General features: G+C 48.4%; 1 protein-coding gene across 3 annotated transcripts in view; it reads right to left on the bottom strand.

The window, feature by feature from the left end:
• EFL1 (elongation factor like GTPase 1) overlaps positions 1-17,967 on the bottom strand; it is a 103,398-nt gene that overhangs the window by 65,094 nt on the left and 20,337 nt on the right. For all 3 annotated transcript variants that reach the window (XR_013227433.1, XM_077317880.1, XM_077317881.1), the window contains exons 13-15: positions 12,616-12,767; positions 10,465-10,643; positions 9,233-9,368 (exon numbers count right to left, since the gene is read on the bottom strand). Coding sequence is in view for 2 of the 3 variants with exons in the window: in XM_077317880.1 (XP_077173995.1) it covers positions 9,233-9,368; positions 10,465-10,643; positions 12,616-12,767 (467 nt within the window). In the remaining variant the exon portion in view is untranslated. The remainder of the gene's footprint in view (positions 1-9,232; positions 9,369-10,464; positions 10,644-12,615; positions 12,768-17,967) is intronic.

The following is a 17,967-nucleotide window of genomic DNA, read 5'->3' as shown; positions in this document are numbered from 1 at the left end:
TGAACCAGTAGCAAAGTTTTTACATCTTGCCATGAGAAATCGTGAATGTATTATGTCTAAAGCAGGGGTAGTCAAACTGCGGCCCTCCAGATGTCCATGGACTACAATTCCCAGGAGCCCCTGCCAGCATTCGCTGGCAGGGGCTCGTGGGAATTGTAGTCCATGAACATCTGGAGGGCCGCAGTTTGACTCCCCCTGCTGTAGATCTTCTCTGCAAGGGGTGTCTGGGGAGGGGTGGCTGGTCACATGATTTCTTCCCCAAAACCCAATCAGGATGTCCATCATAAACAATGAGTCAGGCATGGATGGATGGATATATTTTGTGCGTTTCCCAATGGCTTGCAGTAGTTTTATTGTTAAAAATTATACGTGACCTGTCTGGGATTTTTCCCTCCTGGGAATTGTAGTCCATGGACATCTGGAAGGCCGCGGTCTGACTACCCCTCATCTAAAGCATGATCTGTGCCTTTGTTCTCACTAGCAGTTTATCCTTTTGCAGTTTCTCTTCTATTGTACTTTTATATGCTATTAAAGGCTTGTTGTTGTTGTGGTTGTTGGGTGCCCGTAACGTAACAGCAGAGTTTAATTTGTTCTCGTTCCCATCCCGCAGCCACGCAGCTAACCCCAAGATAAGCTCTCGTTCCTCAACAACAGACAAAACGTTTGAGTTCCTTTTGTTTCCTGGAGAGCGTGCTTCATGCAGCAGATCCCTGAGAAAGGCCGCCCTCCTGCGTTCACCGGCACCGGCTGAGCCGGGAAGTTTCGCAGTGCTGGACCGCTTTCAAGCTGGCGAGCGTCCGTCCGCAAACGACCAACTGAGCCCATGGAATTAACCCGCCCATTGTCTCTGCAGAAACCAGATCCCTGGCATCGCGAGCACCACCGTTCCCGGGCGTTTCGCACAAAGCTAAAGTGAGTTGGCAGCAGCCGGGAAGAGCCACTCGAGTGGTTTTAAAATGCCGTTCCTGCTTCAAGGATGCGCTGAGCAGCAATCTAAGCGGAGGCGACTCATGACAGAGCTCCCCGATGGTCAGAAGGAAGCCCGGAATGTTTGTCTGACTGCCTGTGATGAATTTAAACCACACTATAGTTTGTGTGCTGCAAAACAGTGGCCCGACCTTAATTCTGACAAAGAGAGAGCAAATCCAGAATGAAAGGCGTGCTTTTCATAGAATCATAGAATCATAGAGTTGGAAGGGGCCATACAGGCCATCTAGTCCAACCCCCTGCACAATACATAGAATCATAGAACCATAGAGTTGGAAGGGGCCACACGGGCCATCTAGTCCAATCCCCTGCACAATGCATAGAATCATAGAATCATAGAGTTGGAAGGGGCCACACAGGCCATCTAGTCCAACCCGCTGCACAATGCATAGAATCATAGAATCATAGAGTTGGAAGGGGCCACACAGGCCATCTAGTCCAACCCCTGCACAATGCATAGAATCATAGAATCATAGAGTTGGAAGGGGCCACACAGGCCATCTAGTCCAACCCCTGCACAATGCATAGAATCATAGAATCATAGAGTTGGAAGGGGCCATACAGGCCACCTAGTCCAACCCCCTGCTCAACGCAGGATCAGCCCTAAGCATCCTAAAGCATCCAAGAAAAGTGTGTATCCAACCTTTGCTTGAAGACTGCCAGTGATTTTGCAGCTATTTGTTCCTAGAAATCAGTTGCAACGACAAATTAGGAAACATGTGCAGGGGTACGCCTACCCAAGACACTGATTTAAGCCTATCTGCATCAATGCCCCCGTCCCGTGTTGTACCGGCACAGCACTGCTACATCTAGTCTAATCACTGCCAAAAAAAAAGGCTACAGCAAAACTCTGGCATAGACTTCATAGCCACGGTCCTGAGACTGCGCCAGTTGTGCTGTAAGCCAGGACGGGTACTGGGAAGCCCCCTTCCCCATCCCATGTCGCATGGCAAGGCAGAATTCGGGAGAGGATGTCATCCTCAATACGACACTGGGGGAGTCCGATGTTCCAGTGGGGGCCTGCAAACCTTTTGGAGCGCTTCTGATGGGGCTCAGCATCCTTTCCTATCTGAAGATGCAAACGAGGCCAACATTCAAGGAAACGGATCAACAGAGAAAGCCTACCAGCAGAACTGAAAATATACAACTGGACAGTATTAATAGGCATGTTGATTCCACAGTGGGGACTCTAACCTGGGTCTCCTAGACCGGGGAACTCAACCTGGGGTCCTCCAGATGTCCATGAACTACAATTCCCACGAGCCCCTGCCAGCAACCGCTGGCAGGGGCTCGTGGGAATTGTAGTCCATGGACATCTGGAGGACCACAGGTTGACTACCCCTGTCCTAGACTCTAGTTCAGGCTTCCTCAAGCAGGGCTTCATGAAACCCTGAGCTTCTTGACGGCCCTGGAAGGTTTCCCAAATGGGTGGGAGTTCACTGATTTTTATATATTTTTTTTAACGTGTTAAACGTGTATGGGTGAGATAACCATGTATTGTCAGGTTGACCCACCTTCCCCTCCCACGATGGGCCTGGAGGAGGTGGGTGGGCATATGCACAGTTATGCTTCCGCACAACTGAGCCACTGTGCTGAATTTCTCTCCAGCACTCCAATTAATGTTGGTCATTAAGGGCATCAACAAAGCAACAGCAAATTAATTGCAATATATATTTTTTAAGGTTCCAGCTCGATTTTAGGAAGGACCCCAAAATAAACCGAAGGTCAAAACACTTTCAGCAAGCAGATAAAAAGACCAGCCTCCTGTTTTTCTGATCTACAAGGACGGCCTTGCTCAATTCTCTCTTCCTCCTCAAATACCTTCTCCCTCCTTTTTTGTTCTGTCACAGAGGATAAATTACCAGATCATTTGATCCTTCACCATAAAGGATCAAAACAGTAGTTGCGAAATGATTTCCTTTTCTGTCTTTGGATGCTTTTCTGCCTTGCGAGAAAGGAAAACATCTGACACCAATTCCCTCTCTTCTCCTCACCATCCTTGCCCCTGAAGGGAACAGCCAGTATTTGGGAGTCCTCATCCATCCAAAGTGGTTGCAACAGGAGCCCTGTGATGCAATCTTCACATTTTGCAATTGAAGTGGAAACTTGCATCCCTGGGCTGGCACAGTTCTGAGTACAATCAATACTTAGAAGAAGAGTTGGGTTTTTAAAACCATGCTTTTCACTACCTGAAGGAGTCTCAATGCAGCTTACAATTGACTTCCCTTCCTGCCCCCACAACAGACACACTGTGAGGGAGGTGAAGCTGAGACAATCCTGATATTACTGAAGAAGAAGAGTCGGTTCTTATATGCTCCTTTTCTTTACCCAAAGGAGTCTCAGTGGCTTACATTTGCCTTCCCTTCCTCTCCCCACAACTGACACCCTTTGAGGGAGGTGAGGCTGAGACAGCCCTGATATTAAGAAGAGTTGGTTCTTAGATGCCACTTTTCTCTACCCAAAGGAGTCTCAAAGCAGCTTACACTCCCCTTCCCTTTCCTCTCCCCACAACAGACACTCTGTGAGGTGGATGAGGCTGAGAGAGCCCTGATATTACTGAAGAAGAAGAAGAGTTGGTTCTTATATGAAGGAGAATCAACAAAGTGGTCAGCTGAGCAGGACTGAGCACCAAGCTCCATCTACACCAAGCCGGTTCTCAGATGTCAGCAACTTGTCCAGAGCTGGTGGCCCATACAAAAGGTACATGTCTTCTACACCCTTACAGCACAATTATTCAGGGACATGGAGAAAACTTTACAAACTCTGCAGGGCATATGGGCGCCTGAGATTTAGCCTCAAAGCGACAGATCCAGAGTGCAATACACTTCACATGGATCAAAAGGTTTCTTATGTCCCAGGAACATCTCTAAGCTATATCTCCATGAAGCATTAGGCTGCCCCACCCCCTGCCCTCCAAATGATTTATTCTGAGGGCAGAGTTAGAGGGGAAAAGTTGAAGAAATGATTATTTTGGCAAGAGCTGGTGGGAACGGACGAGAAAAAGGCAGCGAGCCACAGAGCAGAGCTGCAAGAGGGCAAGGAGACGGGCCAGCAGGAGGCATATATAGATGTGAGAGACGCAGTGTGCGAAGATAAATCACATAAACTCACACCTCTGATAAATGGAAGCTTCAGACAGGCATTTGCAGAATTTCTAGGGTTTTATTTTTGTGCAGAATGTTCTGCATTCTTTAATACATGCGAGCCGTTTCCCCCAAGGTTTTCCAGAACTCTACTGGCTCCAGAGAGACAAGAACCATCTCAGTCCTTTGAGGCTCAAGAATACGGGCGCTGGTTTGAGCTTCGCTGCAATATTGTGTGTCACCCCGCCTCCCCCCCTCAAGCCCACCCTGTGCAGTGCTATAAATTCCATCAAAGGAACACCTAAATATTTCAGCTCAACAGGAAAGCATTACTCTCGAGGGGATGCGGCTGCAGTGAGCAGAATGCCAAATCATTTATAAATATGTTGAACAACACAGGCCCCAGGACAGATCCCTGGGGCACTCCACTTGTCACTCTCCTCCAAAAGGACGTTGGACCATTAACAAGCACCCTTTGGGTACGATCTGTCAGCTTGCTGCGTTGGTTTTAATCTGCTGTCAATGTATTAATGTATCAACCGCCCTGAGCCATCATGCGAGGGCGGTTTAGAAATTTAATAAATAATGGCAGAAGCGAATGAGCCATGAACACACACACACACACCCCAAATTCCCATTTTGAATTTCACCTCTGCTATGAATTCTCTAAAGAATTTAGGCAATCCTTCCGCTTTAAGGCTACCCTAAATACCAACAAAGAGCCTCTTGTGGCGCAGAGTGGTAAGGCAGCCGTCTGAAAGCTTTGCCCATGAGGCTGGGAGTTCAATCCCAGCAGCCGACTCAAGGTTGACTCAGCCTTCCATCCTTCCGAGGTCGGTGAAATGAGTACCCAGCATGCTGGGGGGTAAACGGTAATGACTGGGGAAGGCACTGGCAAACCACCCCGTATTGAGTCTGCCATGAAAACGCTGGAGGGCGTCACCCCAAGGGTCAGGCATGACCCGGTGCTTGCACAAGGGATACCTTTACCTTTACCTTTAAATACCAACAGCAGGGGGAAGATACTGCAGTAGATACTTCTACATGAAGGGGTAGTCAAACTGCGGCCCTCCAGATGGAGGGCCGTACTTTGACTACCCCTGCAAATAGACTTGAAAATTGTATGAAGCTGCCGCATACAAAGTTAGGCCTTTGGTCCACCGAGCTCAGGATTGTCTGCTCCGACTGGCAGCAGCTGTCCCAAGCAAGGAAACCTCTCTCAGTGTAGGCTGCCTACAATCTCTAAACCGGAGATGCTGAGGACTGAACATGAGAACATAAGAAGAGCCCCCCTGACCAGGCCAGTGGACCATCAAGTGAAGCATCTGGTTTCACACCGTGGCCAACCAGGCAGAATAGCCGAAGTCTTCTTTTTGGATTTCCTAAATTGCTCGTGCAACCGTGGATCTGTGCAATACCGCAACACAATCACCAACAAATGTTTCTACTCAGAACTTGATAGCGAGTCAGCACTAAAGCCTCCCTGACTTCTCCGGTTGCCTTGATTGCTCTTGAAAATTCACGGCTTACAGATGGTTTCAGTTTAGGACACCCGTTTAGCTCCGCAAACGTGGCCCGGGCAGAGATGTCTGGCGTCTCTCTCAAACAAGGTTTGCCAATCGCATGGTCTTTTGTCTTGTTCAGAGGCTTGGTTTTCAGAAGCCAAAAAAGGGGAAAAAAAAGGCAGATCAAAATATCCAGCCTTGGGGCTGATTCACACATTCAAAATTGGCTCTGTGCGATGTGTCAGCAGCCATCTGTGGTTATGATGTGCAACTGTGTGCAAACTGGCCTGAGCCATGTTCCAGCACATGCACAGCTATTTCTGTAGCTGAAGAACACGAGAGCCAGGCCCAAGAATGACTCCTCCACTAACATGCAGAGTGTTTGATCTGTGTTCAAAACCATTACTGTGGACGGTGGGTCCTGTCCTCTGCTGCCAACAGGAACCTTTCCCTGCCTTCCTCCAAATGACCACCTTTCACATCCTTAAAGAGAGCCATCCTGTCCCCTCCTCTCAACCTCCTCTTCTCCAGGCTGAACACTCCCAAGCCCCTCAGCCTTTCCTCAGAGGGCTTGGTCACCAGGCCCTGGATCATCCATGTCAATCTTTTCTAAGTTCTCCCAGTTTTTTCCCCACATTCTTTTTGGAGTGAGGCCTTCAGAACTGCACACAGTACTCCAGGTGAGGTCTGACCAATGACTATGATATCTTGTGATTTTGAAAAGATGCCTCTGCATTCCCCTCCTTCTCTCCGTCTCTCTGGGGCAAGAGAGAACAACTCTGCTCCATCCTCTACATGGCGGCCTTTTAAATACATGAAGATGGCTATCAGATCCCCTCTCAGTCGTCTCCTCTCCAGGCTAAACAGACCAAGCTCCCCCAACCTTTCCTCCTACGTCTTGGTCTCCAAACCCCTCCCCATCTTGGTTGCCCTCCTCTGGACACGCCCCAGTTTGTCTTGTTGAGGTTATTCTGTGCAGTCTGTGGTTATCTGGATAGAACGCAGTTTCATTTCCCACACACTTTTGTCCCGGTGTGACCTCAGTATGTAAAATTCTCACATTGACAGAAAGCAAGAGAGCAGCACACCCAACAAAAGAATGGACCTCATTACTCTAAGATAGGGGTAGTCAACCTGTGGTCCTCCAGATGTCCATGGACTAAAATTCCCATGAAGGCTCATGGGAATTGTAGTCCATGGACATCTGGAGGACCACAGGTTGACTACCCCTGCTCTAAAACACCACAAGCAACATCCATGGTATTTGTTATGGTAACAATGGACATTCTGTATCTCTTGAGTTAGCCATGACCCCAAATGTATGGGAGTGGTAAAGCCAACAAGAGCAAATTAATACTTTAAAATCTAGTCAACTAGGGAAGGTTATTGTATTAGGTTTTTATAAAACTAAGCCTAACACCTATTTAAACACAGAATAGGCTTACTAGATCTCCAGGTTACTGGGAAAGGGAGAACATTAAAAGAAGGATTAGTTAACTCTGCCTCGTCATTCATAAATGCAACCCACAGCTCTATTAATAAGATGCTTATATGAGAAAAAGAAAGCAGATTGACTCTTTGAAATCAATTCAGCTCTAAAAATCTACCGTCAACATTCATACGAGACATTAGGAAACAATCAGGATGCAGAAATTACAAAAATCCCACATCTAATCAAACCAGTATGGACGGAACAGAATCAAGGTGATCTGTCACCCACACAACCTTGATAAAGAAGTAAACGTGTATCATATGGCTTCTGAGGTAGCATTTAAGAGGCATGGGAGTTAGAAGGCATCTGGAGTGGATTATAATTTTCCACGGTAGACTAAGATTTGGAAGGTGAATTTCATTTTAGAAGATCAACATCTATTCTTAGGAATATCTACTATCAACCTCAGCCATGAAAACCACAGCGCATTAAGAAAAAATGAATTGCGAGCCACTTGAATGTCATTCTTTCCAGCACACATGCTAAAAATCGAACGCACACAAAATCAGCAAACCAATTTTTCTATGATGAAGGATGGCATAGTTCAGTCTTATTTTATTTTTTTGCTATGTGCAGGTGCACTTTTGCAAAAACATGAATTCTGGTTGAATAAATCACACAATGCAAAACATGAAAACACCCTATAGAAGGTCTCCTACAAAGTCAGACCAGGGATCTTTCTGGCTCAGTTTGTCTTCCCACTGGCAGCGGTGGCCAAACTGTGGCTCTGCAGATGACTGTGGACTGCAATTCCCATGAGCCCCTGACAGCAAGATGCTGTCAGGGGCTCGGGGGAATTGTAGTCCTTGGACATCTGGAGAGCCAGTTTGCACGCCCCTGTTCTACAGGAATTCAGGCAATAGAAGGACCTTACTTAAATAGAAGAAGAAGAGTTGGTTCTTATATGCCGCTTTTCCCTACCCGAAGGAGGCTCAAAGCGGCTTACAGTCGCCTTCCCATTCCTCTCCCCACAACAGACACCCTGTGGGGTGGGTGAGGCTGAGAGAGCCCTGATATCACTGCTCAGTCAGAACAGTTTTATCAGTGCCGTGGCGAGCCCAAGGTCACCCAGCTGGTTGCATGTGGGGGAGCGCAGAATCGAACCCGGCATGCCAGATTAGAAGTCCGCACTCCTAACCACTACACCAAACTGGCTCTCAGCAGATAGCAGATAGCAGAGGCTTTAAGCAGCTAAGAATGGCTTGGCTGCTTTAAAGTCTCAAGTGATTTCATTTTTGCCACAGTGTGAGGGTATAGCAGCACACAAGGAAGTTCTGAGACTAAGAATGTGAATTTTAGAACTGTTCACCTTTGAGCAAACACAGAACTCGAAAAAAAGATGCTCGACTAAAATGTTTTGAGAATTTTAAGGAAGCATCTTTAGAAGGAAGAGGAATCAATGGGCAGATACCACAAAGGAGGGAAGAAAGCAGAGGGGTCCCCACAAGGGTCAGAATTGGGGCCAGTACTATTGCATTTGAGCCTCTTGTGGCGCAGAGTGGTAAGGCAGCAGACATGCAGTCTGAAAGCTCTGCCCATGAGGCTGGGAGTTCAATCCCAGCAGCCGGCTCAAGGTCGACTCAGCCTTCCATCCTTCTGAGGTTGGTAAAATGAGTACCCAGCTTGCTTGCTGGGGGGTAAACGGTAATGACTGGGGAAGGCACTGGCAAACCACCCCGTATTGAGTCTGCCATGAAAACGCTGGAGGGCGTCAGAAAGTTTTCTCCCTCTCCCAAAATACTAGAATTGGAGGGCATCCAATGAAGCTGATGGATAGACAAACGGCTGGACAAAAGGAAATGCTATTTGAAACAGAGAATCATTGAAATGTGGAATCGGCTGCCAAAGGGTGTAGTGATGGGCAGAGAATAAACAGCCTTAAAGGGGAATTTTATAGATTCATGGCAGTTAAATCTGCCAATAGTTACATGCTATGTGACATGCTATGTGGACTGAGGGATTAATCCTCTGAATCCCAGAGCCAGGAGGAAACGCTGGGGGAAAGAAAGCCTTGGCCTCCATGCCCTGCTCTCCGGAGGAACCAGTTGGCAACTATGTGCAACGGGATGCTGGACTGGATGGACAATGTGAGAACCAACTGGCAATGCAGCCCACGCAACCTGCGGCAGTGAAGACGGGCAACCAGGTCAACCCGGCACTCTCACCTAATACGTTTCCCGAAGGCACCTCCTCCAGCTGCTCCAGCTCCCTTCCCATCAGTAAGTAAAGATCTTCTAGAGTGCAGCAAGCCAGGTGGACCACTGGCGGCAGGTCATCGGCAGCAGAACACCCTGAAGGCAGCTAGAAGAAGAAGAAGAAGAAGAAGAAGAGTTGGTTCTTGTATGCCATTTTTCCCTACCCGAAGGAGGCTCAAAGCGGCTTACAGTCGCCTTCCCATTCCTCTCCCCACAACAGACACCCTGTGGGGTGGATGAGGCTGAAAGAGCCCTGATATCACTGTCTGGTCAGAACAGTTTTATCAGTGCCGTGGCGAGCCCAAGGTCACCCAGCTGGTTGCATGTGGGAGAGTGCAGAATCGAACCTGGCATGCCAGATTAGAGGTCCGCACTCCTAACCACTACACCAAGGAGAAGGGGAGGAAAGGGACTGCTAAGTATGGGAGACCACTGCTGGGCAAGTTCTTCACGCACGCCGTGGGGTGCAATGTTACAGGCCTTCTTAAATTTCATGAATTAGCAGTAGCAGAAAAGACACAGAGTCCTGTATTAGCAGATTACACTGAGGGTGAGATGTTCCCCAAAATGTGACTATTTATTTATTTGATTTCTAGACCGCCCTTCCATATGGCTCAGGGCGGTTGACATACAACAGCCTGAGGGAGAGACACGAAACAGATTAATATATAACATCAACAAATACAACAACAACAACAATCTAAATAACACAATTTCAGTGATCTTCACCCGACAATATAACAGGAATAGCTAAGGCCCTTAGAGAGATCAGATCGATTCAGGCCACGGAGGGGACTGCCTGAGGGGGACCTGTGGTCGGTCTCAGGCAGATGTCTGGTGGAAGAGCTCCCTTTTGCAGGCCTTGAGGAATTGTGGGAGTTCGGACAGGGCCCTGATCTCTTCGGGGAGCTCGTTCCACCAGGTGGGGGCCAGGACAGAAAAAGCTCTGGCCCTCATTGAGGACCGACGTGCTTCTTTTGGGGCCAGGGATCCGCAGCCAGTTGGAGGTGGCAGAGCGTAAAGCTCTTTGAGGGGTGTAGGCGGAGAGACAGCCTCTTAGGTATCCTGGGCCCAGACTACCACATCACAGGTCCCCGACTTTGCAACCTCAGAAACAACAAAAGCTGCGGAAGGGGGAAAGTTAAAAACGGCACCACCTGAGCAAGCCCAGTGGGCCTCCGACTTCTCCCGGAGCCTCTTACCTTGTGCAACGTTTCGGTGGGATCGTATTTTGGTCCGAGTACGAAGAGCTTCTGCCCCTTTTTCACCACTCCGCTGAACACCCGTGCAAAGGCAACAAAGGCCTCCTGGCTCTCCGCTGCCTGCTTCACAGTCGCCGGAGCCAAGGCCTCCGCTGGATTGACAGGTGGAGGATCAGCCTCTAGAGGAGAGGTGAGAAACACCTTCACGTCCGTCCGTATCACCGTAGTAGTGCCTCTACGCACAATATCCCATGAATGCTTATATCAATCTTTTCAGGTAAAGGTAAAGGTATCCCCTGTGCAAGCACCGGGTCATGTCTGACTCTTGGGGTGACGCCCTCCAGCGTTTTCATGGCAGACTCAATACGGGGTGGTTTGCCAGTGCCTTCCCCAGTCATTACCCTTTACCCCCCAGCAAGCTGAGTACTCATTTTACCGACCTCGGAAGGATAGAAGGCTGAGTCAACCTTGAGCCGGCTGCTGGGATCAAACTCCCAGCCTCATGGACAGAGCTTTCAGGCTGCATGTCTGCTGCCTTGCCACTCTCCGCCACAAGAGGCTCATCGTCAATCTTTTCAAGGTGGACTCAAAATGTGGAGGAAATCTGTTCCTAAGAGGAACATCGTGACTGTACCCCCAAACCCATTGCTGCCCGTATCCAAGCCGGCATAGAAAAGCCAGTTGAATGTACTGCTCCACCAACAGCTCAGTTTGCCAGTTAGCTGTCCAAAGGGCAATGCTCACCAATCAAAAGAAACGGCAATGAATTGTATGGGGCCCACTTGGGAAACAACCTGTCTCATCCAAAACCGACAAGGCTGGAAAGCAAGACGATGGACTGGATCCCACAGCCCACTTGTTCAAGAATAGGGGACTGTTTTGCATATTTCTCACTCCCTTCCCAATTCCTCATGGGAATTGTAGTCCATGGACATCTGGAGGACCACTGGTTGACTCCCCCTGCTCTAGTGCATAAGAGTGAAGTCACTCAGCGGCGGGAAGTTCCATGGACAACTTGGCTTGTGACCACCAGGCAGAACTGCCTAGTTTTATTTCCAGCTTGACTGTGGTCTTCAAATGGCAGATGCCCTTTGGTGTCTCTCCCCTTTTAGCTGCTGCGTTTTCCCCTCGCTGCCCCCACTCCTTGGCATGGGCTCCCTCTCTGGAACTCTGCAGCAGGAGTGTCAAATCTTGTCAATCTACCAGAGCTTCCAGAGAGCCAGTTTGGTGTAGCGGTTAGGAGTGCGGACTTCTAATCTGGCATGCCGGGTTCGATTCTGCACTCCCCCACATGCAGCCAGCTGGGTGACCTTGGGCTCGCCACGGCACTGATAAAACTGTTCTGACCGGGCAGTGATATCAGGGCTCTCTCAGCCTCACCCACCCCACAGGGTGTCTGTTGTGGGGGGAGGAATGGGAAGGCGACTGTAAGCCGCTTTGAGCCTCCTTCGGGTAGGGAAAAGCGGCATATAAGAACCAACTCTTCTTCTTCTAATAGGCTTCATATAGCAGGTATCTTGGAGGGGGTGGGGTATACCGAGAGAGGTCTGGTTTTGGTTTGTTTTAACTTGCAGTGAATTAATTACTACAGTAAGCGGCCTTCAGCCAAGAAGAAGGGCCGGGAAATGAATATTTTAATAAACCACCAGATTTTCCACCCGGTGACCAGAATTATTATCAGCCTTAATTCAACTTACTGCTTCTCAGAAAACTGTCCAACAATTGGAGCTTGTGAATAAGAAATGGTTCCAAATTGCACCCCCTTCGATATTCAAGAGCAGGGGTGGTCAAACTGTGGCCCTCCAGAGGTCCATGGACTGCAATTCCCATGAGCATTTGCTGGCAGGGGCTCATGGGAAATGTAGTCCATGGACATCTGGAGGACCACAGGTTGACTACCCCTGCTCTAAGACACCACAAGCAATGACCGCAAATGTATGGGAGTGGTAAAGCCAACAAGAGCAAATTAATACTTTAAAATCTTATTGGAAAGGCAACTAGGATGGTTATTGGATTAGGTTATTGGACTACAAACGAATGCTGGCAGGGGCCCATGGGAATTGCAGTCCAAGGACCTCTGGAGAGTCACAGTTTGACTACCCCTGCTCAAGAGGAACCCAGCGCATTCACCCGACTCTCTTCTGCGCATACCTTTAATCCCTCCTGCCTTTACAGTTTGGTCCACTGGGTTTCCTCCGGCATCCGGCTGCCCCAACTCTTGCCCCTGAGTAGCAGCTAACTTTTCAGCGTGTCGTTGCCTTACAAGCTCACGCCTCTGGCTCATTTCTTCTTGGGAGAGCGGCCTACGTAACATTCAAAACAGAAGCATTGACTTAATCCGCTTCTATACCGCATTTCTACACATAACAAAGCCCCCTCAAGGGGGCAAACATTCCCACAATAAAATGGCACTTAAAAGTATATATACAACAATTTGATAAAAAGCTGTTTTCACCATGCAGTAGAGCAGACGCCGTTTTTTAAATTGCTTTGCAATGACTTATAGGAATTCTGAATTGCAAACCCCGGAAGCGGATCGCGGAAGGGAAAGAAAGCCCATGTGCATTCATTGAAGCAAAATCTATATGATGCTCGGGAATTCTACAAGGATCTAATGAGTTAAAGGACGACCCAAAGAGCCTGCCCCTCCGGTTGAAAATCTGTTCCATGTGTCTTAGTTGAAGCCATCTGTAGGTTTCGCCCTCCACAAACAAAGAGCGCACTTCAAAGCAGCCACAATAAACCGTTCCTCAGAGACGCTGCCCCAATTCACTCACTTCGCAAGGAGGTGCCGTCCACAAAACTCAGACTCAGAGTTCTGATAGAACCCAGAACTGAACATGGGCCTTGCACACTCCCACCACCGGGACGTTCGCCTGGCCTCGACCAGGGCCAGGGCCTTTTTGGTCCTGGCCCCAACCTGGTGGAATGAACTCCCGGAGGAGCTAAGGGCCCTGTCGGAATTTCCATCTTTCCGCAGGGCCTGTAAGATGGAGCTCTTCCGCCAGGCCTTTGGTTGAGGCCAGGGCAGAGCCCGGGTTCCAACCGAGATCCCTAATCATAGAATCATAGTTGGAAGGGGCCACACAGGCCATCTAGTCCAACCCCCTGCTCAATGCAGGATCAGCCCAAAGCATCCTAAAGTATCCAAGAAAAGTGTGTATCCAACCTTTGCTTGAAGACTGCCAGTGAGGGGGAGCTCACCACCTCCTTAGGCAGCCTATTCCACTGCTGAACTACTCCGACTGTGAAGATTTTTTTCCTGATATCTAGCCTATATCGTTGTACTTGTAGTTTAAACCCATCACTGCGTGTCCTTTCCTCTGCAGCCAATGGGAACAGCATCCTGCCCTCCTCCAAGTGACAACCTTTCAAATACTTAAAGAGGGCTATCATGTCCCCTCTCAGCCTCCTTTTCTCCAGGCTGAACATTCCCAAGTCCCTCAACCTATCTTCATAGGGCTTGGTCCCTTGGCCCCAGATCATCCTCGTCGCTCTCCTCTGTACCCTTTCAATTTTATCTACGTCCTTCTTGAAGTGAAGCCTGCATCGGCCAGCTTCCTCTCCTCTCTCTCTTACAGAATTAGCGTCCGACCTCTCTCTGAACAAGCGGGGAAAGTGGGGAGAGTTATAGAATAGAATGCCATCTTTTTATTGCAATAATGGGGCATTCATGGGATTTTATGTGATTTTACTTTGATTTTATATTTTATTGTGGACCGCCGGGTGAGACCTTTTGGCGAACGGCGGTATAGAAATCCAACCATAAATAAACTACAAATAAAGAAATGAAGCTGACCAGGTTTCACTCGAACCATTCAAACAAGGTGTCCAGCAGCTATTCCACCACGGATCCGGCAATGGATGCTTATTCTCAAATTGAACCCCGCCTCCCCGCAAATCACTCTCCTTTGACAGAATGCATTTTGCAAAACTGTGACTCGACATGGAGGCTTGCACATTTTAAAGCACATTGCTTGCACATTTTAAAGCGCATCCTTTAGGGAACAGCGAGAATGGGAGAGGCCAGTGTGCTGGCAGACAAAATGCACACCAGGCTTGTTGGATTTATGGCATCGGAAGGAACTACTAGCAGGAAACAACAGCGTCCTCACGGGCAGGACTGAAAGGGAAAGCAACCCTTTCACAGCGGTCTCCAGGAAGCTTCTGTGCAAGGGGGAGGAACACATTTCTCAGATTTGCCCGCTTCCCAGGTAAAACTCGGGAAATCGTTCGGCACAAGGGCAGTCCTGCAGCAGCAATCATCACAATGAAACGACCAGTTCCTTTCCAAGTTACGATAGAACATAAAAATAATTTATAACAAATACTAAGTGACTCGTTGATTCTTTTGGACCTGAGCAAATAGCTTTGAAAACAAATGTGATCCTCTTTCTGAAAGAAGAAGAAGAGTTGGTTCTTGTATGCCGCTTTTCTCTGCCCAAAGGAGTCTCGAAGCGGCTTCCAATCGCCTTCCCTTTCCTCTCCCCACCACAGACACCCTGTGAGGTGGGTGAGGCTGAGAGAGCCCTGATATTACTGAAGAAGAAGAAGAGTTGGTTCTTATATGCCACTTTTCTCTACCTGAAGGAGTCTCGAAGCGGCTTCCAATCGCCTTCCCTTTCCTCTCCCCACAACAGACACCCTGTGAGGGAGGTGGGGCTGAGAGAGCCCTGATATCACTGCTGTGACTAGTGTTGCGTTTCTATTCCACACAACATTTAGATGACACTTGTTCTAGCCCACTTAGCTGGCTGCAGGTGGAGGAGCGGGGCATCAAACCCGGCTCACCAGTTTATAAGCCGCCACTCTTAACCACCACACCACGCTGGCTCATGGCGACTCCAGTCTTTGCTGGTCTCCCATCCAACTCCAAACCATGGCTGACCTGCTTAGCTTCCAAGCACTCATGCGATTGGGCTAGGCTGGCCAATCAGGCTGCTACGCTCGAACTGGGACGCTAACCAATTCCAACAGAAATGGGACCTTTTAAAAAACAATACAGACACTCAAAGCCCAACAAGCCTAGACCAAATCCCAGAAGACAAAGAAACACAAAGGGGGGGGGGGGGGAGGAGAGTGAGAAGGGAGAAAAAGGGGGAAAAAAACAGTCCTGAGAGCCTGCAAACTCCAGCTCTCAAAAATCTTGTTCATATCTGAACAACACGAATAAGGTATTTTTCAGATATATATATACATAGTTGGCTCAGTTCTATTTGAGCTCACATCCCTAGCTGTGACTCATATATCCCAGGGCATGCAAACTGATGCGTATCAGGAGATCTACAGGGACCTCGGCCACGTTCATCTCCCAGGTGGTTGGCAGACACAAGGGATGGATGCGCCTGGTGCTTTGGTTTGGGAACACGACTTCACAGGAAGAGAAGGGGCCGTGCTATGTTGGGAAGAATCAACCACAAAAAGGAACCAGCTATTTGCATTCCTCTGAGCTCTGTAGCCATGATGCACATGTATATATTGAGACTCTTGTCTACCTACAGTTGTTGAAGCAAAGCCAGTCTTTTTCTCCACGTGCTTTAGCAAACCGGTTCAGAACAGACCTGAAGATAGTCACACACAAATGATCCTATTTTAAAGGAACATGGTTTTAAAATAAGTTGTTTAACCATGGCAACATTTAGCACTCTTGGGATGCCACTGATTTTAACCAAAGGGTATGTAAGCACACACACAAATGCAACTAACGTTGACTGGAGCATGCAATAATAATGAAAAATAAAGGAGCTTTTAAGGAAGGAAACAGCAGCGGGCTTAATTATAAAAGGTAAAGGTATCCCCTGTGCAAGCACCGGGTCATGTCTGACCCTTGGGGTGACGCCCTCTAGGGTTTTCATGGCAGACTCAATATGGGGTGGTTTGCCAGTGCCTTCCCCAGTCATGACTGTTTACCCCCCAGCAGCAAGCTGGGTACTCATTTTACCGACCTCGGAAGGATGGAAGGCTGAGTCAACCTTGAGCCGGCTGCTGGGATTGAACTCCCAGTCTCATGGGCAGAGCTTTCAGACTGCATGTCTGCTGCCTTACCTCTCTGCGCCACAAGAGGCTCTTGTAATTATAAAAACCTCTCCTGTAAAAGTATATTGCACAGCATGCCAATATTTAAAGTTACAATAAAAATTAACAAAATCAAGAGTCCAGTGGCACCTTTAAGACCAACAAAGATTTATTCAAGGCGTGAGCTTTCAAATGCAAGCCCTCTTCCTGAAACTAAGCTTGCACTCGAAAGCTCACGCCTTGAATAAATCTTTGTTGGTCTTAAAGGTGCCACTGGACTCCGATTCTGTTTTATTGTGCTGCTTCAGACCAACATGGTGACGCACTTGAATAAAAAATTCATTTTTAAAGCCATCTTTTCCCTACCTGAATGGCAACGCTCTTCATCAGGGGCAACGGTTCCTTTGCCTGGACTCTCCCCTCCCTCCGCTGAAAACTCCTTGAAATACACTCCATGTTTCAAAGACGCAAATCCCATTTATATGCTAGAGGCACTTCAAATCTGCTGAGCTGAAAGCCTGCAAACATCCCTAGATGCCAAGGCTTGACGCAAATTCCAAAGTGGTATGTTCAACTTGCAAGAAGTAAAAGGCTTCCTAACCTCATTCAGTTTTGTAAGATTAAACAAGCAGGCAGGCCAGCTCCCACACGGAAGCCAAGGTCCATGGTACGGAAGGAGCAATGCCGGGGGTCAAACACACACACTTGGCTTTCATGAATGTCAACATGTAAGTGGGGTGGGGCAAAGATCATAGCCGGATGGGGCTGTGGCACAGTGACACCAACCAGGTTTGGGGTCACCCCCATCCCAACTAGGTGTCCCCCCCTTTAGTCCACAACTAAAAAGTCATTCTACTATTATAGACAAATTGATTTCCAAGGAGGGGAGGGGAGTAGTTCAACTTGGGGCCCTCTCATTAGATGACTCTACCTCAACCTTCCTCAACTTTTTACCACTGAGAAACCCCTGAAACATTCTTCTGGCTCCAAGAGATGGTGCAGAATATGGTTGGCAAGCAGAGCTGTGGGCATGCCCGCCCGGGGCCCCTCCAGTTTGGTGTAGTGGTTAGGAGTGCCGACTTCTAATCTGGCATGCCAGGTTCGATTCTGTGCTCCCCCACATGCAGCCAGCTGGGCGACCTTGGGCTACTCACAGCATGGATAAATCTGTTCTGAGCAGTGATATCAGGGCTCTCTCAGCCTCACCCACCCCACAGGGTGTCTGTTGTGGGGAGAGGAAAGGGAAGGCCGCTGTAAGCCTCTTTGAGACTCCTTCGGGTAGAGAAAAGTGACATATAAGAACCAACTCTTCTTCTTCTTCTTCAGTAATCTCAGGGCTCTGTCAGTCTCACCCACTTCACAGGGTGTCTGTTGTGGGGAGAGGAAAGGGAAGGCAAATGTAAGCCGATTTGAGACTCCTTCGGGTAGAGAAAAGTGACATATAAGAGCCAACTCTTCTTCTTCTTCTTCTAATCACACACAATACCT

Source organism: Paroedura picta, chromosome 18 (genome assembly GCF_049243985.1).
Source record: "Paroedura picta isolate Pp20150507F chromosome 18, Ppicta_v3.0, whole genome shotgun sequence".
In the NCBI taxonomy this organism is placed as follows: Eukaryota; Metazoa; Chordata; class Lepidosauria; order Squamata; family Gekkonidae; genus Paroedura; species Paroedura picta.
The sequence above is the reverse complement of the archived record's forward strand: the minus strand, read 5'-3'. Positions and strand labels throughout refer to the sequence as shown.